The sequence below is a fragment of the Caretta caretta genome, chromosome 20, assembly GCF_965140235.1.
Source record: "Caretta caretta isolate rCarCar2 chromosome 20, rCarCar1.hap1, whole genome shotgun sequence".
Lineage (NCBI taxonomy): Eukaryota > Metazoa > Chordata > Testudines > Cheloniidae > Caretta > Caretta caretta.
In genome coordinates this window covers 19,319,597-19,340,367 of record NC_134225.1, presented here as the reverse complement: position 1 = coordinate 19,340,367, position 20,771 = coordinate 19,319,597, and the positions used below count along the sequence as shown (strand labels likewise).

Genomic DNA, 20,771 nt, shown 5'->3' with positions numbered 1-20,771 from the left:
ATGGTGGTAGGTGCTGTACGTTAGTAATTAGGGGCATTATGGCAGCACCCAGGGCCCCGTGGTGCAGGGCACTGTACGTTATTTAGTACATAAGAACATAAGAATGGCCATGCTGGATCAGACTAAAGGTCCATATAGTCCAGTATCCTGTCTTCTGACAGTGGCCAATGCCAGGTGCCCCATAGGGAATGAACAGAACAGGTCATCATCAAGTGATCAATTCCCATTGCCCATACCCAGCTTCTGGCAAATAGAAGCTAGGGACACCATCCCTGCCCATCCTGGCTATTAGCCATTGATGGACCTATCCTCCATGAATTTATCTAGTTCTTTTTTTGAACCCTGTTATAGTCTTGGCCTTCACAACATCCTCTGGCAAGGAGTTCCAGAGGTTGACTGTATGCTGTATGAAGAAATACTTCCTTTTGTTTGTTTTCAACCTGTTGCCTATTAATTTCATTTGGTGACCTTTAGTTCTCGTGTTATGAGAAGGAGTAAATAATACTTCCTTTTTTATTTTCTCCACATCAGTCATGATTTTATAAACCTCTATCATATTCCCCCTTAGTCGTCTCTTTTCCAAGATGAAAAGGCCCAGTTTTATTAATCTCTCCTCATATGGAAGCAGTTCCATACCCCTAATCATTTTTGTAACGCTTTTCTGTACCTTTTCCAATTCCAATATATCTTTTTTGAGATGGAGCGACAACATCTGAATGCAATATTCAAGATGTGGGCATACTATCGATTTATACAGAGGCAATATGATATTTTCTATCTCTTTCTTAATGATTCCCAACATTCTATTAGTTTTTGACGGCCGCTGCACATTGAGTGGATGTTTTCCACAATGACTCCAAGATCTCTTTCTTGAGTGGTAACAGCTAATTCAGATCCCATCATTGTACATATATAGTTGGGATTCTGTTTTCCAATGTGCATTACTTTGCATTTATCAACATTGAATTTCATCTGTCATTTTGTTACCCTGTCACCCAGTTTTGTGAGATCCCTTTGTAACTCTTCGCAGTCTGCTTTGGACTTAACTATCTTGAGTTGTTTTGTATCATCTTCAAATTTTGCCAACTCACTGTTTACCCCTTTTTCCAGATCATTTATGAATATGTTGAATAGGACTGGGCCCAATACAGACCCTTGGGAGAGACCACTATTTACCTCTTTCCGTTCTGAGAACTGACTATTTATTCCTACCCTTTGCTTTATATCTTTTAACCAGTTACAGACCCATGAAAGGATCTTCCCTTTTATTCCATAACAACTTTCTTTGCTTAAGAGCCTTTGCTGAGGGACCTTGTCAAGGGCTTTCTGAAAATCCAAGAACACTACATCCACTGGATCCCTCTCATGCACATGCTTGTTGACTCCCTCAAAGAATTCTAGTAGATTGGTGAGGCATGATTTCCATTTACAAAAACCATGTTGACAATTCCCCCAACAAATCGTGTTCATCTATGTGTCTACTAATTCTGTTCTTTACTATAGTTTCTACCAGTTTGCCCAGTACTGAAGTCAGGCTTACTACCCTGTAATTACCAGGATCGCCTCTGGAGCCTTTTTTAAAAATTGGCGTCACATTAGCTACCCTCCAGTCATGTGCTATAGAAGCTGATTTAAAAGATAGGTTACATACCACAGGTATTAGTTCTGCAATTTCACATTTGAGTTCCTTCAGAACTTTTGGGTGAATACCATCTGGTCCTTGTGACTTATTACTGTTTAATTTATCAGTTTGCTCCAAAACCTCTGTGACGTTGCACCCCCTACTGCTTTATAGAAATATGCTTATGAGTGTAAATATGACATAACTGGAATATGTTTTATGCTAGATATGCCATGTAGCATATCTTTGCAAAGGTTGTGTTCTTCTGCATGTATTCTTCCTATCCATATGCATGTATCATTTTTATATCTGAAGTTATGAGCGTTGGCTCTATGCTTGTATTTAAAGTGTTTGCTGTAGAAAGCACCTAAGGCAAATTTGATCAACATAGTGTGAGGGGATTATTCAAGTAAATGAAAGTACTTGGCAAACTATGGACCTTGATGGACACCAATCCACATCTGAGCTTTTCTGGAAACATTCCTGTAAAGAACTAAGTCATGCATGGACATGGGACTTGCCCATATGACTCCAAAACTCCGTCTTGTAGAAGGGATTCTACACAGGGGGAGGGAGGGGTTAAGACCAACTAGGAGAAACTATATAAAGCCTTGGGAGACCCCTCCATTTTGTCTTCAGCTGACTCAAGAGATAGCTTCTCCACCCCCAAAGCATACCTAAAAGAAATTGGAACAAAGGACAGTAACCACAGCTGGACCCAGACTAGAAGGAGGCTAGTCTGTAAAAGAAATGTATTGGAACATCTCTGAGGGTGAGATTTCATCTGTAATCACGTTCTTACTGTATTAGGGAGTGTTTTATTTTATTTTGCTTGGTAATTCACTTTGTTCTGTCTGTTATTACTTGGAACCACTTAAATCCTACTTTTTATATTTAATAAAATCACTTTTTACTTATTAATTAACCCAGAGTATGTATTAATACCTGGGGCAGGGGGAACAGCTGTGCATATCTCTCTATCAGTGTAATAGAGAGCAAACAATTTATGAGTTTACCCTGTATAAGCTATATACAGGGTAAAACGGATTTATTTGGGGTTTGGACCCCCTTGGGAGTTGGGTATCTGAGTGCTGGAGACAGGAGCACTTCTTAAGCTGTTTTCAGTTAAGCCTGCAGCTTTTGGGGGACATGGTTCAGACGTTGGTCTGTGTTTGCAGCAGGCTAGCATGTCTGGCACAACCAGACCGGGCACTGAAGTGCCAAGCTGCCAGGGAAAACGGGCTTAGAGATAGTCTTAGCACATGAGGTGGCAGTTCCCAACGGGGTTTCTGTGACCCAACCCATCACAACTTCCTCTAATGGCACCTCAGTCTGGGACAGCTCCTCAGATTTGTCACCTAAAAAGAAGGGCTTGGGTTTGGGAATCTCCCTCAAATTCTCAGCCGTGAAGACTGACGCAAAGAATTCATTTAGTTTCTCCGCAATGGCCTTATCGTCCTTGAGTGCTCCTTTAGCATCTCGGTAATCCAGCGGCTCCACTGATGGTTTAGCCGGCTTCCTCTTCTGAGGTACTTAAAAAAAAAATTGCTGTTATTTTTTGAGTCTTTGGCTAGCTGTTCTTCAAATTATTTTTTGGCCTTCCTAATTATATTTTTACATTTCACTTGCCAGAGCGAACAGAATGTTAGGATCATTAAGAAAGGGGTAGATAATAAGACAGAAAATATATTAGCTCTATATAAATCCATGGTACGCCCACATCTTGAATACGGCGTGCAGATGTGGTCGCCCCATCTCAAAAAAGATATATTGGAATTGGAAAAGGTTCGGAAAAGGGCAATAAAAATGATTAGGGGCATGGTAGGCTATGAGGAGAGATTAATAAGACTGGGCCTTTTCAGCTTGGAAAAGAGACAATTAAGGGGGGACATGATTGAGGTCTATAAAATCATGACTGATGTGGAGAAAGTAAATAAGGAAGTGTTATTTACTCCTTCTCATAACATAAGAACTAAAGGTCACCAAATGAAATTAATAGGCAACAGGTTGAAAACAAACAAAAGGAAGAATTTCTTCACACAACACACAGTCAACCTGTGGAACTCCTTGCCAGAGGATGTTGTGAAGGCCAAGACTATAACAGGGTTCAAAAAAGAACTAGATAAATTCATGGAGGATAGGTCCATCAATGGCTATTAGCCAGGATGGGCAGGAATGGTGTCCCTAGACTCTGTTTGCCAGAAGCTGGGAATGAGCAACACTTGATGATGACCTGTTCTGTTCATTGCCTCTGAGGCACCTGGCACTGGCCACTGTCAGAAGACAGGATACTGGGCTAAATGGACTTTGGTCTGACCCAATATTGCCATTCTTATGTTATGTACCATTTATGCTCCTTTCTATTTTACTCAATAGGATTTAACTTCCACTTTTAAAAGGTTGCTCTTCTGCCTCTAATTGCTTCTTTTACTTCGCTGTTCAGCCACAGTGGCTCTTTTTTGGTCCTTTTACTATGGTTTTTAATTTGGGGGTATACATTTAAGTTGAGCCTCTATCATGGCGTCTTTAAAAAGTTTCCATGCAGCTTGCAGGGATTTCACTTTTGGCACTATACCTTTTAACTTCTGTTTAACCAGCTTCCTCATTTTTGTGTAGTTCCCGTTTCTGAAATTAAATGCTACCGTGGTGGGCTGCTCTGGTGTTTTCCCCACCACAGGGATGTTCAATTTTATTATATTGTGGTCAGTATTACCAGTGGTTCAGCTATATTCACCTCTTGGACCAGATCCTCTGCTCCATCTAGAACTAAATCAAGAATTGCTTCCCCTCTTGTGGGTCCCAGGGCTAGCTGCTCCAAGAAGCAGCCATGTAAGGTGTCAAGAAACTTTGTCTCTGCACCCCGTCCTGAGATGACATGTACCCAGCCAATCTGGGGCTAGCAGACATTTATTAGGTGTATTACGGTAGGGCCCCAGTTGTGCTCGGTGCTGTACATTATTAGGTGCACTGTGGTCGCGCTAGGCGCTGTACATACACAGACAAGGAGGGGTCCCAGCACGGGCAGCGGGCGGACACTGGCGGAGGCTGGGGAACAGGCCCCCCTTGGGCCTCACCCACCGGGAGGCCCATGTCTTACCCCAGGAGCTGTGGCAGCCAATAGAATGTTACATGCAAATTCCGCCCCCCCCTCCCGCCCAGCAGAAGGGTGGTGATTGGCTGAGGTGTCCCTGCTCCTGGCGAACGGGATCACACCCTCTGGGGGACCCACGCGCCGGAGGGAGGGACAGCAGCAGGGGTCTCAGGGGAAAAGAGGCGGGGCGAACAGAGGGCCCGCCCCCACGACGACATCGGCCAGAAACCGGAAATCCTCCCCCCCCTATCTAGGAACTGCCCGGTGAACTCTCTGGTACTGGGGGGCGGAGCCATCTCGTCACGTCCGGTTCCGGGTGTGGGGGAAGTGCTTCCGCGGCGGCGCGGCCCCGAGGTGACCGCGGCGGGCATGGGGGCGCACCTGGCCCGGCGCTACCTGGGCGGCGAGGACGTGGAGCCGGACCCGCTCCGCATGCCGAGCTTCGACCCGGAGCTGGGCTTCGCGGAGCGCAAGGAGCGGGGTGAGCCCGGGGCACGGCGGCCTGGCCCCGCCCCTTCGCCACTGGCCCCGCCCTCCCCGGGGGGGCTCAGGCCCCCCCACCCCCTCCAGCGCAGAGGCCCGGGGGCCTGGCGGGGGGGGCCGGGGTGAGCCCCCGGGGGGAGGGGCCGGGGTGAGCCGGGCGGGCTGGGAGGTTCAGGGACCGAGGGGCGAGGGCGGAGCCCCCTGCTTCGAGCTGGGAGTAGCCCGTGGGGGTCCCGCCTGCACCGGCCCGGCGCATGGGGGGCAGAAGGGAGCCGATGTCGCCAATGTAGGGCCCTAATGTGGGGAGGGGGGGAGCCTCCCGCAGGGCTCTGTCCTTGCTGCGGGGGAGGCTGGTGCCATTGAGCCTGTAGGGTCAGCGGATCCCCCTTCACCCTTGTTCTGGGTGAGTGTTTAACAGCTGCCTTGCCCCACCCCAGAGGTGGCCGCGTTTCAACACTGGAGGAGCGTCTGAACTGCCTGTTACAAGGGTCAGTCAGTGCTCTGCGTTGGAAGGACCGGTGTAAACCCAAGATCTTTACAGAGGGCAGCCGAACCCCGTCCTGTGTGTAGAGGCATCGATCCTGAGACAAGTATAAATAATAATCCGTGTAATTGAAATGGAGAGAGAGAGAGCTTGGAGCTAAAGACTCCTGACTTGTATCCCTAGCTCTCCCTCTGTGAGCCTGGACAAGTTGCTTCCTCTCCCCATGCCTCAGTTTCCCCTTGGGGCTTCATCAGAAGGGGTCCTGTATAGGGCGTTCAGAGTCCCACTCTGTGCCCGATCCACGTAGGAGGCAGCTGTTACGGGCCCCCCTGTGGAGCCTGGCTTTTTGCCCAGGAGGTGGGGGGACGCTCGTGTTTTTAGCTCTGGAGGTCCCAGGTTCAGTTCCCACGTCCTGCTCCCAGCCTCACCTCTGCCCCTCCTCTCTGTCCCCCGCAGTGATGGTAGCGACGCAGCAGCAGATGAATGACGCTCAGCTGCCCCTGGATCAGCGCGACTACTGCGCCCACTACCTCATCAAGCTGATGAAGTGCAAGCGCGACAACTTCCCCAACTTCCTGGCCTGCCAGCATGAGCGGCACGACTGGGACTACTGCGAGCACCTTGAGTACGAGGCCACCTGTGCCGGGGAGCTCCTGGCACCATCCACAGGCTACTCCAATCCCAGGGCCACAGAGCTGGGGGTGGCAGCCCTAGGGGTAGAGAGAGGCAGCATGGCCTAGTGGAGAGAGCACAAAGGAGACCAGGGTTTCTATTCCCAGCTGCCACCGGTGTCCTGGGTGACCTGGGGCAAACTGGCCTGCTTTGCGTGGTATTTTGAGATCTACTGATGAGAGGTGCTGCCAGAGCTAGGTGTGATTGGCACCTGCCCTTCCCACATAGGGTATTTAAGCCGAAGAATGTGCTGATGGTCCCCAGTAACCAGCTATGGCAGGGGTTTAGCACAGAAATAAACCGTCTCCTCTCTCCCTCTTTGCGGAAGCCATCTCAGAATGCAGCATTCTGGGCCATTGCTGATTCCCTGGGCTCCACTGTTATGGCTAACCCTGCAGGATGGTGATGAAACACATGCGTAGTGCCCTTCCCACAGAGGGTCAAGCCCTGGGCCTAGGCTGAGTAGACCCCAGGGAGTGAAGGGAGGGGTACTACATAGAACGTGGTTATGTGGTTGGCCTGGCTGTGTCACCGTGGGGATTGTGGGTTGGAGGAGGGATCTGGAGGTGGAAGATGTGGGGCAGAGGATTGTGGGGGGTGGAGGGGCCAGAGATCCCAGGGATTGGTTTAAAGCAGTGAACCTAATTTCAGTGAGCCCCCCCAGCAAGTGGGACAGTCAAACAGCTCTGAGATCTGCCTGTACCTAATGCAGAGTGTGCCAGTCTGCCCCTGCAGTGTGGGGTGCAGCATGCCGGGGCAGGGGCTTGCTTCTAATGGAGATGCAGGTGGACCCCCACCCCCGACTAGTGTCTCCTCTCCCCCCAGCTACGTGATGCGTATGAAGGAATTTGAGCGGGAGCGGCGCTTGCTGGTGAGGAAGAAGAGGCTGGAGCAGGAGAAGGCGGCTGGAGCATAGCAAAGCCCCGTGTCCCCATCCACATGAGAGGCTGGAGGAATCCTCTACTTGTGTCATATGTAAGGGAATAAATAATGGCTCATCAGCATCTGGAGTGGTGACTGGAGTGGGGTGGGCAGGGCAGGGCATGAGCGCGTATCGCACTGAGGCTGTAATGCCCCATCACTGCAGGTGCTGGTAGGGATGGGGAAGCCAGGGTGACTGAGGTAATCTCTCTCACTGGACCAGCTTCAGAGCTTCTTCAGATTTGGACCTGAAGTTATGGGAGCAGAGAGCGGTGGCATAGAGTGGGAGGCGTCAGGACTCCTGGGCTACGTTCCCATTAAGCTGCGTGGCCACGCAGCTGCCTGTTAAACCCTGTGCAGAGGCTCAGGGCTGTGGTGGGGAGAGGTGCTCGTCCATGCCGGCCCCAGCACAGTCCTGCCTGGGGCGAGGCGCCCCTCCCCGCTGGCTCCAGCGGACCTGCCCTGGACTTGCCATGGCCTGGGGAGAGGCACCGCACCCTTGGCCCAGCCCAGCCCTGCCCTGCCCCGAGCTGCTGCAGCAAGAGAGGGCTGAGGGGAGTCCTCTCTCCTCACCGTAGCCTGGGGGCAGCCCGCACCCCAAAGCCCTCACCCCCCAAACCCTCTGCCCCAGCCCTGCGCCCCCTCCCACACTCCAGTGTGCTTGGCCCCACCCCCACATTAATTTTATGTGCACCAATATGAAGGTGATATGTCACCTCATCTCCATATTGGTGCACATAACAAAATTCATTCCGCACATGGACATAAAAAATTAGAGGGAACACTGGTCCTGGGTTCTGTTCCTGCTCTGGGAGGGGGACATGGTCTAGTGACTAGAGCCAGGAGTCCCTGGGCTACCCCCTCTCCCCTCAGTGAGGGGGTGATGCTCTGCTCCTCCCAGAGTTGGAGTGTGTGTGGTTGCGACATGTGTAAAGCACCCTCTGGCTGCCTCAGCACCGACGAGCTCCGCTGGGCTCAGACGCACTCATGCTCTTTGCTGTGAGTTCCAGTTCCCACAGGCACTTGGCTCAGTTCTTGCCCTGGCAGCCAGTGCTGGGAATCTACCCCCGGCCTGGAGCCTGCTCAGACTCGCTCCCTGCTCTCTGTGTGGGGAACCTTTGGACTGAGGCCATGTCTACACTGCACGCACTGCCATGGCACAGCTCCCGTAGTGTCGACATGCACTAAAGCCAAGGAAGGGTTTTATGGCACCCATCTTGCTAAGTGATGGTCACGCTAGCTGTGTCCACAGTGGGGGTTAGGTTGGCACAGCTCTGACTCAGGGGGGTGGATTTGTCACACCCTGAGCCCAGCTTCCCTTGCCCCTCAAGGGCATGTGGGGGCAGCATGCTGTCAGCTGCTCTGGAGAGCCTAGGGTGTGCTGCACCTGCCCAGGGGACTATTTTCTTGCTTCCCTGCCCCTGCCATGGCCTTGGAGAAATGTCTGCCAGCAGCAGAGGGCAGAGCTAGGCTTGCTTCATCCCAAGTGCCTAGTCTCTGCTGCTGCTGTTGTGTACAAAGAAGCCAGAGCTGCCCCTCCCCAGCTGTGCTGCATGGCTGGGTGCAGGGAGGCATGGGTGGCATCAGCTGTGGCTGCACCTGGCCCTTAAGTAGGGCACAGTGCCTGCTGTTCAGGGGCAGGGGCCATGCAAAGAGCACCCCACACATGCCTAGAGCCCAGCTGATCCCCTCTGTAGAGGTGGGGGGGAGCACTGAGACATGGCTGGGCAGGGGCTGGCTTGGTTTATTGCTGTGTCTTGGACAGGGAGAATGATCCTGGACACACGCTTTGGCAGAGGCTCCTTGCAGCTCCTGTGCTAGGGCAGGGCCATTTTCAGTCCTACTTGCGTAGTGGTTGCTGCTCTGGGGGGGGCCTAGCTGGAGCAAGACGCTAGTTCAGCTGTCCAAATCAGAGCCACAATGGGACAAAACAGCGGCCCAAGGAAGCGAGCCTGGCTTATAGCAAGGAATCCTGGGCACAGGGGCCATGATGCATTCATGCTGCAGTGGAGGTGTGGTGGCACGCAGGGAGGCCCCTGTCCTAGGTGCAGCCCCTCTGGGAGACTCAGAGCTCCAGGTGTAGCCATTCAGAGAGGAAGAGCCTGGCCCCTGGCCAGTCTCTGCCCTCCCTGACCCCTTGCCCCATTGGTTTCTCTCCTGCAGACCCCAGAGCCTTCCCCAGGACTCCTCTCAGTGATGGGTTACTTAGCCCAGCCCTCCCCCCGGGGCCTGTGCCTTGTCCAACATGCACCAAACCCCCAGGGCAGGGAAAGACCAGCTCTTCAGGGCCACCCCTCACTCCCCAGCAATCACACGGAGTAAGAGCAAAGGAGACAGAAGCAGCCAAGGAGCCAGTGCAGGAGGGAGCTGAATGGCCTCACCCCATGTCTTTATTAGAATAGCCTGCTCTAGCCCCTGCCATCCCGGCAGAGCCAGGCCTGAGCTACAGCCTGGGACTGCAGGCCAGGGCAGCTGCTCAGCAACACGGGGAAGGATAGAACAGAAGAATGGTACAAAAGAAAACACTTTACTGTGCTTACAATTAACGGTGCTGGCTTGAGTCAAGCAGCTGCCATCTGAGCTCCCCCACACAGCCCTGCTACTGCCCCTCAATCTTGACCTGCTGCTCCTTGCTTTCCCTACACAGTAGTGCTGTTACTCTTCCCTTTTCTCTTGTCACCCCACTCCTGGCTCAGTTCTGCCCCACACCACCCCCACCTACCACCCTGCCTTAGTCCTGACTCCTGCTTGTCCCAGCATGAGACCCTGGAGCATCATTTTAAACAGACTGATCTGTAAACTCGCTGCCCAGGGGGCCTGCTCCAGGCCTGATGCCCTTAACACCTGGGCCAGCAGAGCACAGGGGAAAGGCAGCCTGGGGCTAGGGGACTGACCAGACCCTGCCAGCCTTAGCTACCATCCTGCCCTCTTTCCATCAGCCTGGGGTGCAGGGTAGAAGCCAGAGCCCAGCCGTGTCTTGCAGCAGCCCCCTGGCTCCCTGGGCAGCTTTAGAAGGAGAGGAGTGCTGAACAGGGCCCATGCCTCAGCCCAGCACTCGCCCCCGAGGCCCTGCCATGGAGCTATGACCCAGGAAAGAAGTTGTCTTCCTGCTCAAGAGCCTAAAATGAGGCACCTATGATCCTGAGCTGATACCTAGAGAAGGGGCCTGGTCTCCAGTAGGGCTGAGCACCTGCCACTCCCACCAGCTCCACTGGGGGCACGAGCGCTCAGCTCCTCTGGGATCAGGCCGCATTGGCAGGTGCCTAGGGCCAGGTTAGATGCCTGAGGTTAGGCCAGAGTCCTTCCTCCAGGCCACAGCTCTGAGTGGTTGCATCCAGCCAGAGGCAGCTGCAGCTTCTCCCTGGGTTAGTTTCCAGTTAGGCAGGGTTGTAGATCTGGGCTCACTGGGTGCATGGCGCAGCTGGAGGAGAGCATGGAAACTAGCTCTGAGCAGGGCTTGGATGTTGGCTTCCCTGGGAGGGTGGGGCCAGCCCCCACAGGAGCACAGGGGCAGCTGCAGAAACCCCAGCAGCGAGGAGGGTGAGAGTTTGCACAGCTTCCCCCGAGCCCTGTGCCAGCTGGCCAGATGAGGGGTGCAGAGACCCCCGTGGGGAATGGGCTCCTCCCTGGACTGCACCAATACACAAAGCCCCAGCAGCCCCTGGTGGCTCAGAGCAGGAAGGGGATGATAGGTGAGCGCAGGGGTGGGTAGTCCCGGAACTCCTTCAGGTAGCTGCGGTGCTTCCCCTTCGCCCAAATGGTCATTTGGATGAAGCCGACCAGAGAGAACAGGGCCACTGTGAGCAGAGAGGAAAATGGTGAGGAATGGGGGGGGCACTCTCTTGGCCCCCCCAGCATCACCCCCACCCTACAGTCCTGAGGGGACCCTACTCCAGGGGTTGGATAGGTAAACAGGACCTTGCGGGTCAGCTCTCCCCTTGCCAGGGGGGTTGGCACAACTGCGTGCCCTGCTCCTGTTGGCCACCTCCACCGAGGAGTGTCAGCACCTCTCACATTGCAGCAGGGGCTGGCAGGACCCAGGTAAACAGTCATGGTGCCCTGGGCCCAGCTGAGTCAGCCTCCTGGCATCCCGGCCGGAGGCGGCAGCAACACTGACTCAGGTTCAATGGGAAGGGTCAGGTTGAAAAAACGACTCGAGCCGCTTGGGCTTGGCTCTGGTTCGGCTCGGACGTAAAATGAGAGCTGCCCCCTTGGGCCAGCCCCCACACTAGCTCCCCTCCTCCTCCCACCAAAGGGACTAAGAACCAGATGTTGACAAGATGTGGTGCCTGCATTTCCCTAAGGCAGCAGCCGGGGGCTTCTGCCTGATGGGCTGGAGGCCCCTGGGCAGTGCCACTCCTGAGAAAAGGCAGCCAGCGGATGCCAGGGAAAGCAGCTCACAGCAGGGCAAATCATCCAAGAGCCTCGGCTGCAGGGCAGCTCATGCTGCAGTCTTTGCTTCACCTACTCCCTGCAGACCGGGGCAGGTCCCTCAGAGCTGGGCACCAGGACGAGCCTCGAGCGCAGGAAGCCTAGGGAGGTGGGCTATGAACCCAGCTCATCCTACTTGCCAGGAACTGGGCTGATACCCAACAAACTCCTTGAGTGTGGTCAAGTAGACAGGGGTGGGAATCAGGATTCCTGGATTCTATTCCCCATCTACAGCGACTCCTCAGGCAGGTCCCTTGGCCTGCCTTTGCCTCGGTTTCCCCCTGCGAGAGGGAGATGATCTCTGTGACATGCTGGGAGCCCTATTGCTGGCCATGTAGGGGCTTATTGTTCCCACAGAACAAGGATGGGTGGCCCTGGCAGCAAGAAGGCAAGACCCGCCTGGCCTGTGCCCCCTGGACGTTGTGGGGAGACAATGTGGCATCCCTGGGCCCTGGCGCCTTCCCCCACACCGCGCTCACCTGGGAGACACTGGGTCATGATGGCGAAGCCGATCCAGGAGCCCAGCTGGAAGGGAAGCAGCTGCAGTTAGTGCTGGGGAAGCCAGGGGCTGGGCAGAAGCCTCCCCCCGCATGGCCACAGGGGAGGCCAGGCCCCGGCAAGTGGCGCTCATTCACAGAAAGGGGGCACTCAGTCAAGTTCACTGAGCCATTTGCAGCCAACTGACCAGCCCACATCAGGACTTTTAACATACCTGTCCCTGGGGTGGGGGGAGAGACAACTGAGCTGCGCAATACAACCCCTGGTACACGGGGAAGCAGCCTGGTGACACTGGCCGCTAAGACTCCCTGCACTCGCCTCTACGCGAAACGCCCCTGCCAGGCCCCAGCTCTGACGCCCTCATGGGCAGGGAGAATGATTGTGGGAAGATGGACTGGCCTCTGGGTGGGGGCACATCCTGGGCTCCAGCAGGGCACCTCACAGCCTGCTGCCTTGGCCAAGCAGGACTTCACCAGCTAGGCATGCACTTAATGCTGGCAATCCCATCCCAGTGCCTACCTGCTGCCCCTGCCCTGGGCTTCTCCCCCCATCTCTGCCAGTGCCCCTCAAGCCCAACCCAGTCCCCTGCTATCCCAGCTAGTACAGGGCTGTTGTGAGCAGGAGCTGCAGACCCTGTGACACAGAGCAATGCCCCCAGCCACCACACATTATTAACCCATAGTGCCCCAAGCCGCATGCCCAGAGCATAGGTGGCAGTGGGAGGCAGGGACTCCAGCCCAGCCGGTGAAGTGCTCCCTCCAAATGGGCACAAGCTCAGCACGCCTGCATCAACTGCATTCTCTGTGCAGAGTCTGCTGCGCCCTCCTTTACATGGACTCAAATGGCAGCAGCAATCTCAGACCCTCCTGGGGAGGGGCTGTCCAGCACTGGGGGTGCGGGTGCCCGCCTGGAGGGGTGACCTAATGCCCAGGGGCTGGAAGTATAGTCAAAGGGGCCAGTTCTCAGGGGAAATCCTTCCCCCACCCTGTGCCCCCTATGGGGAGGGAGAAGCTAGGGCAGGAATAAGGGTGCTGGGGATGATGGGACTGGCAAGGGGAATTTCACCCCCTCACCTACACCAGGGATCAGGAGAGGGCAGGGCACTCCCCAAGCTGAGATCAGGGCAGCAGGGGGACCTGGTCTCCCCAGCAATGGGGAGTCCCCAGCCCTGGCAGCAGTTGAGTTGGAGGAAGGGGTGGCTGGGCACATGCAAGGCGGCTGCCAGCCTGGGCAGAGAAAGATCCCTTCCTGGCAGGTGAGTGGCACTCCAGCAAAGGGACGAGCTCTCAGGAAGCAGAGCCATGGAGGGTGGTGCCTGGAGAACTGACTCATGCCCAACTTTAGGAGTCATGATGGTCAAATTCAGCCCCCCCGAACCCAGCTCTGCCAGGGCCTGGGAGCCTAGAGTTGGCTGGAGGTACAGCCCCTGAACACCCAAACCCCTTGTGAGCATCACCAACACTGCCAAGTTGGAGCTGGCTTCAGGACCGAGGCTTTGCTGGTGGTGCCAGGCTGGGCATTTGCGGCCATTTCGCCTCATCAGCTCCAGGAGCTATGCAGGGCTGGGCCAGGCAGAGCACAGGTGCATGCTAATGGCTGCTGCTGATTTAATAGGGGCGCTGTCCTGCAGGCAGTGGCGTGGGGAGTTCAGCAGGGGGTGCTCTGCTCTCTCAGTCAGGGCTGACTCCAGTACAGCACACGGGGGCGCTGTCCTGCAGGGAGCAGAGTCGAGAGCTCAGCCGGGGGGCATTCTCCCTTCTCAGTCAGGGCTGACCCCGGTGTGGCACTGGGGGGGCTGTCTGACAGGGAGTGGGGTGTGAAGTTGAGTAGGAGGCGCTCTCCCTTCTCAGTCAGGGCCGACCCCAATGTCCTAGCGTAGCACTAGGGGTGCTGTGTCGAGTGAAAGCGAGGTCCCAGCTATTGCTGATCACTGGCACTTTTCCCAGAAGCAGGGCTGTTAACTCCCGGTTATCTGGCCAAATTCAAGTCCTACCACCTTCTGAATTCCCCCTGTAGTTTCAGTTAGACAAGGGCATTCTCCCTAATGTGCTCAGCTGTGTGGCTGTTAAGCCACTGCTGCGTTCCACCCCAGACAGTTGCATTTCTGGGGTGAACAGTGACACAAGCTTGTTATTAATTAACAGCAAGCAGGAGGCAGGTAGAAGGTCATTTTCTAGCCACCTGTCTCAGGGAGGGAGCTGCAGCTCATGGAGATGCTTCCAATGAGACCAGAAACAAGATCTGTGGGTCGGGGGGGGGGGGGGGGGGGGCGGCTAGTGCCAGGCAGCCCTCAGCTCAGGGAGCCTGCCAGTTCGCTGCAGGCAGGGGGACGGGGGGGGGAGAGATGCTCACCTCATAGGTATAATTAGGACATGACACTAGCAAGAAGAGCCACGTGAAGGGATTCTTAGTGGGGTATGGGATCTTCCTGGTCTTGGAGCCTGGGAGGGAGAGAAGCAGAAATCCAGCATGGATTTATTTCACATGAACAGTGACCCCCCCCGCCCCACCTCCCAGGGAGTGGCATCAGCTTTCTGGGGGAACATGCAGGCACTGGGAAGACAGCCCTGTCAGACCGTTCTCCAGGAAGATGCTGCTGCAGGACCTCGGGATCGGGTGTCAGATCTCCAGTCACACACAGGCCAGTGCTTCCTGCAGCCCACTGGAGCCCGAGGCAATGGCATGTTCCCCCATCCCTGCTCTGCTGCACTGGGCACCATCGGGGTGACCATCGGACACATGGGGCTGATGGGGCAGTAAAGAGGCAGTGTGCCAGGCTGGCCAGGACTCAGAGAGTTCCCCCACCCCCTCCCCGGCTGCTGGGACTACACAGATCTGGGACAGCCACATCCCGGTCAGGGTGCCATGTCCTGCCCAGAGGGGCTGAGGCCTCCACGGTGCTTGTGCCTGGAGATCGAGGATCTGCCAGCCAGGCTGTTCAGACACTGCTATGAACCAGTCACTGGAGCCACCAGCGTCCAGATGGAGGCGTCTGCACTGGGAGGGCAGGTGTCCTCCGCAACCCAGGAAAGCCGTGGGGGTTTAGAGAGAAACTTGTCTATCGCTGCCCGTCTCTGTCTCTGAGGATGTTTATAGGGGGCCTGAGGAAGACAGGGGGTTTTCTCCTGTGTTTCTTACATTAAACGTTCAGCAAGACCCCGGGGAGCTGGGAGGACAGAGAGCAAGGATGAGAACCCTCTGTGAACGGGAGCCAGGGGCATGGGGGGATGGATTTTCACTCAGACTACGCCCTGGACCCAGAGTGCGCTCCCAATCCCCATACCTCAGCCAGGGATACAAGCAGGCCCCACCCCCACCCTCAGGCTGCCCTCGGACTGACCATCCTTGCCCCGTCACCCCTGAGCGACTGAGGCCCTGGGAGGGCCAGCGGGGCCCCACCCCCACTCACCCGCCGGCCGCAGGTTCCGCAGAGCAATGTGAATGGAGAAGTTCCCCAGCTGGCAGAACTGGGGGGGGGAAAAGCAGAGGAGCGATCAGTGCCCTGGGTCTCAGCAACCCCCTTTCCTCTCCCTGGCCTGGGGGTTCAACCCCCCTTGCAGTGGCAGCATCCCCCATCAGCTCAGAGGGGCATGGGCCTGGAAGGGCATTGGTCTGGCAGCATTCTCACAGTGGCAGCACAGAGCTGTGCCACCCACCACCCATCCTCCTGGCACCCTCATCCCTCCCTCTCCCCAGCCCCACACTCTGGCACCCTCATTCCCCCCCACACACCTTAGCACACCCTGGGAGTACCCCCCTTGGTACTTCTGCCCAAGCCCAGCTGAGCAGCCTCCTTCCCTCCCCGCCACGGCCGGTGGCTCTTACCAGGAATATAATGAGCGCCAGCTTCACCTGCTTGTCTCCGTAGGCTGTGGGGGAGAGGAAGGGCAGAGGTCAGCCTGGCACGGGGGGGGGGGGGGGGGGGAGAGGGAGAAGAGCACTCACATCACGGGGCGCCAGGGGTGAGTTTACAGGGTCAGAGCCTGGCGTCTGCGTAGGGAACATGCTAGCACATGGTCAGCAGGAGGAGCACATAGCCCTACTGCAATAATGGCTCGGAAAGAAACAAAAATTCATAGCAAGGGTGGATCTGTTAAGTGCCCATGAAAGATACCAGATTAACACCCCTAGGCCCGGTGCACATCCAGAGCCGGGCAGCACGGTGACCTTCCCTGTTCACCCCTCCTCTCTAAGGGTGAGGGCAGTGCAGTCCCAGGGGGCCCTCTTCTTCCAGGGTCAGAGCCAGCTAGAGTAATGGACCTGAGCGAGCAAAGGGGGGTGAAGTCGCTGGGCAGGGGTTATGGTACAAGATGCCGGGGGGGGGGGCAGGGAAACATCTGGACCGCACACTCATCAGTGCATGGAGATGAAGAGAAGGAATCGAGGTCACGGGCTGCTGCAGGAGTGAAGGAAAGTTCAATGGAACATGACATGCAAAGAGGAGAGTTTGGGCTTGTTCATGTGGGTTTTTAACCCTTTACGATGCAGGAAGGGACAAAAGGCCTTTAATTAAACAAAACACTGGCTGCTGCTTGTTTTTTACACTAGCAAATCAGGTCTGATCACCGGGGGGGGCTCTGGGGACAGCTGGGGAGCTAGGCAGTTTACGACTAGAGATGCCAAGGAAACGAGACTGATAGGGAAGCAATTTTTCACCCATTTGTTTAAAACTGACATCGGATTTCAGGGCCAGGAGGAACTGTTCTGCCCATTCAGACTGACCCCTGCCTAACCCAGGCCAGAAACCCTGCCCCCTGCACCAACACCTGGTCCAGAACTTGTGTCCGAGCTAAAGCAGAGCTTTGAGAAACTCGTCCAAGATTTGAAGTCTCCACGTTCCAGTGAGCGAGTCGTTCCAAGGGATAGTTACCCTCCTTGTTAAATGTTTGCACCCTATTTCCAGGCTGAGTTCAGCTACCAGCCATTTATCCTGGCTTGGGCTTTGTTTGCTGTAACGCACAACTATTTAATTAGCACATTTGGGAGAAAACCCCTGTGTTAGCAATGCAGGTCCCTCCATTCAGGGCTGATAGTGCTCCCAACCCACACCTCCGAGCCACCACTAAGTCCTGCAGAGACACAAGCCAGACTAGCCTGAAGCCTGGACTTGCCCAATGTCTCTAAGACCTTGGCTACGCTAAGAAGGTGTGCTAGGGACAGGTCTGCCGGCACAGTGCTGCTAACACAACTATCTCTGCAGCATGTGGTCACACTCGGCTGCTTGTGCGAGCGCCTTGTGACCTCACGGTTGTATCAGCAATAGCATGGTGGGTAGGATCCCAGTGTTTTCACATGCCACGCAGACACACTGCCTTGTGGGAAACAGTGCTGTGCGGCAGCCGCTGTGCATTGTGGGATACCCGCACACCTCTCATGGAACTGGGGGGGCTGAGCAAGGCAGCGGAAAAGGAAGGACAGCCCCTGAGGCGATCGGTCTGTCAGAGAGAAGGGCTGGAATCGCATAGCGCCCTCTAGGGCACAGAGAGAGGCAAGGCAGCGGCGAGGGGTCACTTACTTGGCGGGGTGTACAGCGGGTGGTTGATGTAATACGCCATCCAGGCCGCAAAGCCCCAGTAGTAGGTGCAGTTCTAGAGACAAATCAGGAAATGCTCTTTTAATACAGGCTCCACTAACGAGACGAGTCAAAGGGATCCCCCAGGCAACTGCTGCCCTAGTCCCCTGGCTGGCAGGCCCTGCACTTCCCTCACTTCACTTCCCCTGCCCCACCCCTCCACCCCGCTCACCTTGAAGATGTTACGCAAGGGCATCGTCCCGTGGGAGAACCGATGGACAAAGAGGGTCTCCAGCAGGCGCTTGATGTAGTGGAACGAGTGGCAGATGCAGGCCAGGCTGGAAGGGAGGCACAAGGGTGCTAGTGGGTACCAGTGCCACTGAGATACGGGCTGGGGGTACGTTCCCCCCTACGGAATTGTTCTGAGCTGGCAAGTCCCCTGCGTCCCACCAGAGAGCACCTGCCAGATCCCCTGAAGGCTCCTCCCCAGCACGACTGGACAGGGGCCGTGCTGGAGCCTAAAGCAGACCACCCTTGATGAGCCACAAGATGCTCTGAGGGTCCTAAACTGTTCCCTCCTGCCAGGGATCAACTGAGTTTCCAGTGCAACAGCTCAGAGCACTTGCCAGTCCCTAGTCCCTCTCCAAGGCCTGTCCATGGGCTGAATATCCAGTGGCTGCAATGATGGCCAGATCCCAGACTGCCTGAAGAGGCCGGCAGGGAATCTCACGGGCACTGCATCCCTGTAGGGGTGAGATTTTCTCTTCCCCACTCATCCCACTCTAGAGAGGAGGCCAATCCAGGGGCTGCAGGCCTGGCCTGGGAGGCACGGCCCCTCCAGGAGTGGGATGCACGTCCCATCTGTTTGTTTTCCTAGGACTCAGGTTTTCTACAGGGTCTCTGCCCCCAACAGCTCAGGAGAAGGCCCAGATCCCAGGGCACAGCACCAGCGCAGGCTAAGCAGACGCAGTGACGGGCCCCTGGCCGGTACTCACTGCACGACCGAGTGCTTGCTGGAGGTGAAGTCATACTTGGGGCCGTAGATGAAGGGCACTCGGAAGTAGAAGAGCAGGTAGATAAGCAGGGGCCCAGCATACTCGGTGAGGAAGACCTGAAAGGCAGAGCACGCTGTGAGCACAGGGGGGTGTCTATGGGCAGCGGGGCTCTCTCAGGCAGACCCGTGTCACTGCTCACCGTCACCCAGCTGATCTGCGCACCCAGGTCCCGGAAGTACAGCGTGGCTGTGGTGCCCACCGGCAGGTTCTGTAGCACGTCCTCATCCTTCAGGGACTTCCCCTCTGGAAGGAGAGCGGAGACTCAGAGAGGACAATGGGCGGAGAGGGTCCAACCGGGACGCCGATGCAACATGTTACCCTGGCATCAGTTCCGTGGCAACGTGCCTGAGTGATCCCAGCCCCCTGAAACACGGCCTTGCTCTCCTGTTTGCTGCAGCACAGCGACACCCCCATGAAAAGCCATGTGGAGAATGGACCAAAGCCCCTGCTGCTGGGCAGAGCACTCTCATCCTGGATGTTCACGCTCCCCTGCATACAAGCTGGGAAGCCCACGGGGCCCTTCCCCAGAAGTCTGGGTCTTCCTAGAGCCCTAGTCCTTTGGTGGTCGATCAGATCTCTCACCCTTTGGAACAGCGTCAGCACCTGCCCCACAGGCCCCTGTGGCTCGTGTTCCCCTCAGGCCCTTTCCCCACCCATGGGGCGCACGATGAGCAGCAGCAGAGAGGTGTGCCTGGGAACAGACACGGCGAGAGCGGTCAGAACCCACATGGCGCTCTAACTTACTGGGGTCAAGGCGGAGGGACTGTCGGGCTGGGTACCACTGGGGATCTGCGGAGAGAAAAGCAGAGACAATGGCATCACCCCTGTGGCTCCAAATCCCTGACTCTGCCAACTGATCGGCACCAAACCACGCTGCTGTTATGGAGATAAGTCCACCCACACAGAGACTCACGAGGCTGAGCTGGGCCTTCAGGCACCTTGCTAAGGGCAGAAGGCAACAGGCTGGCTCCTGCCTTGGTGGCTCCTGCTGTTGATGGGTCGCCAAGCCCATTGCCCAAGCACTGAAATGTCAGGGTGATGCCCCCCCAGCCAGTACAAGGCCCAGGCGCCTGCTATGCCCCATTTTGAGGACTCCTGTGGGACACAAGCATTGCCTACACTTTGTGCTGGCCCGCTGCACAGGAGGAATTTCACTCAGCGATCTCAGGGCCTAGATGCTGTGGTGACGGGCGCACAACGAACACCGCAAGCTGCAGAGGTTTCTCACCACCCACTTGGAAGCTGGTCAAAGTCTGCCATCATAAACTGGCTGTTGGCGGAAAATTGGATTTTTGACTGAACAAAATTTTTCAGGAGAAGTGGCGGCTTCCCGTGGGAAACTGTTTTTTCTTACGCTCCCCCTTACCACTCCGAATACTTGATACCTTCCTGAGCTCATGGGGCATACAGCACAGCCTGTTCCACCGCCGCTCAGGCCAGGCCTGGGCCCAACGGGATGACACTAGACAGCACCAGCTAGGAGCAAGGTCAGGAGAGCCACAATGTCTGTCTGTGCTCAGCTGCCTCAAGAAAGGGCCCCCTCCATATGCCCATTGCACAGGCAGCTCAGGTGCAAAGGCCCAACGTTGCAGGGCACTCAGCACTCGTGTTTGGTGGGGACAGTCCCACGGGGGCAGTGACCGGGGGAGGGGGGGGGGGGGGGAGTCTGATGAAGTGGGGGTGCAGGGCCGACACAAGCAAGCTCACTCCATACGTACGAGACTTGGTGAAGAGGTTCTTGATTTCGGCGATCGTGGCATTGGGCTCCACCTGCAGAGAAGCAGACAGAAGTGACCACAGTCCTAGGGGCACAGAGTGCGGGTCTGATCCGCTGCCACGGACATCAGCAGGAGCTTGGCTACAGACTTCCCAGGCCCCATAACCTTATACCCGGGGTCTGGGAAGAGACTCAGTGAACTCTGCCAAGGTTCTGCTCGACCCTCAGGGCTCTGATCAAAGAGACAGCGCAGCACTGGAGTCCCTGTGTTTGCCTTTGGAGCTTG

General features: G+C 55.9%; 2 protein-coding genes across 3 annotated transcripts in view; one reads left to right on the top strand and one right to left on the bottom strand.

Moving 5' to 3' along the window:
• Positions 1 to 5,007: 5,007 nt before the first annotated feature.
• NDUFB7 (NADH:ubiquinone oxidoreductase subunit B7) lies at positions 5,008 to 7,352 on the top strand. The gene is made up of 3 exons (XM_048831691.2): positions 5,008 to 5,193; positions 6,136 to 6,304; positions 7,177 to 7,352. The coding sequence occupies exons 1-3, from the start codon at positions 5,082 to 5,084 to the stop codon at positions 7,265 to 7,267; spliced, it is 372 nt and encodes a 123-aa protein (XP_048687648.1). The 5' UTR covers positions 5,008 to 5,081; the 3' UTR covers positions 7,268 to 7,352.
• Positions 7,353 to 9,622: 2,270 nt separating this feature from the next.
• Positions 9,623 to 20,771, bottom strand: part of TECR (trans-2,3-enoyl-CoA reductase) — a 44,826-nt gene continuing 33,677 nt past the window's right edge. For both annotated transcript variants that reach the window (XM_048831689.2, XM_048831690.2), the window contains 11 exons: positions 20,487 to 20,538; positions 19,513 to 19,557; positions 18,908 to 19,011; positions 18,709 to 18,824; positions 17,946 to 18,051; positions 17,717 to 17,789; positions 16,027 to 16,070; positions 15,611 to 15,668; positions 14,554 to 14,642; positions 12,183 to 12,228; positions 9,623 to 11,069 (listed from right to left, as the gene is read on the bottom strand). In XM_048831689.2, coding sequence (XP_048687646.1) covers positions 10,942 to 11,069; positions 12,183 to 12,228; positions 14,554 to 14,642; positions 15,611 to 15,668; positions 16,027 to 16,070; positions 17,717 to 17,789; positions 17,946 to 18,051; positions 18,709 to 18,824; positions 18,908 to 19,011; positions 19,513 to 19,557; positions 20,487 to 20,538 — 861 coding nt within the window. In that variant the 3' untranslated portion in view covers positions 9,623 to 10,941. The remainder of the gene's footprint in view (positions 11,070 to 12,182; positions 12,229 to 14,553; positions 14,643 to 15,610; positions 15,669 to 16,026; positions 16,071 to 17,716; positions 17,790 to 17,945; positions 18,052 to 18,708; positions 18,825 to 18,907; positions 19,012 to 19,512; positions 19,558 to 20,486; positions 20,539 to 20,771) is intronic.

What these genes read in the sequence shown, in the direction of transcription:
- NDUFB7 (XM_048831691.2), top strand. Translation starts at nt 5,082, where the DNA reads ATGGGGGCGCACCTGGCCCGGCGCTACCTGGGCGGCGAGGACGTGGAG. An exon ending in CGCGGAGCGCAAGGAGCGGG is followed by an intron (nt 5,194 to 6,135) that starts GTGAGCCCGGGG and finishes TGTCCCCCGCAG; the next exon opens with TGATGGTAGCGACGCAGCAG. An exon ending in GACTACTGCGAGCACCTTGA is followed by an intron (nt 6,305 to 7,176) that starts GTACGAGGCCAC and finishes CTCTCCCCCCAG; the next exon opens with CTACGTGATGCGTATGAAGG.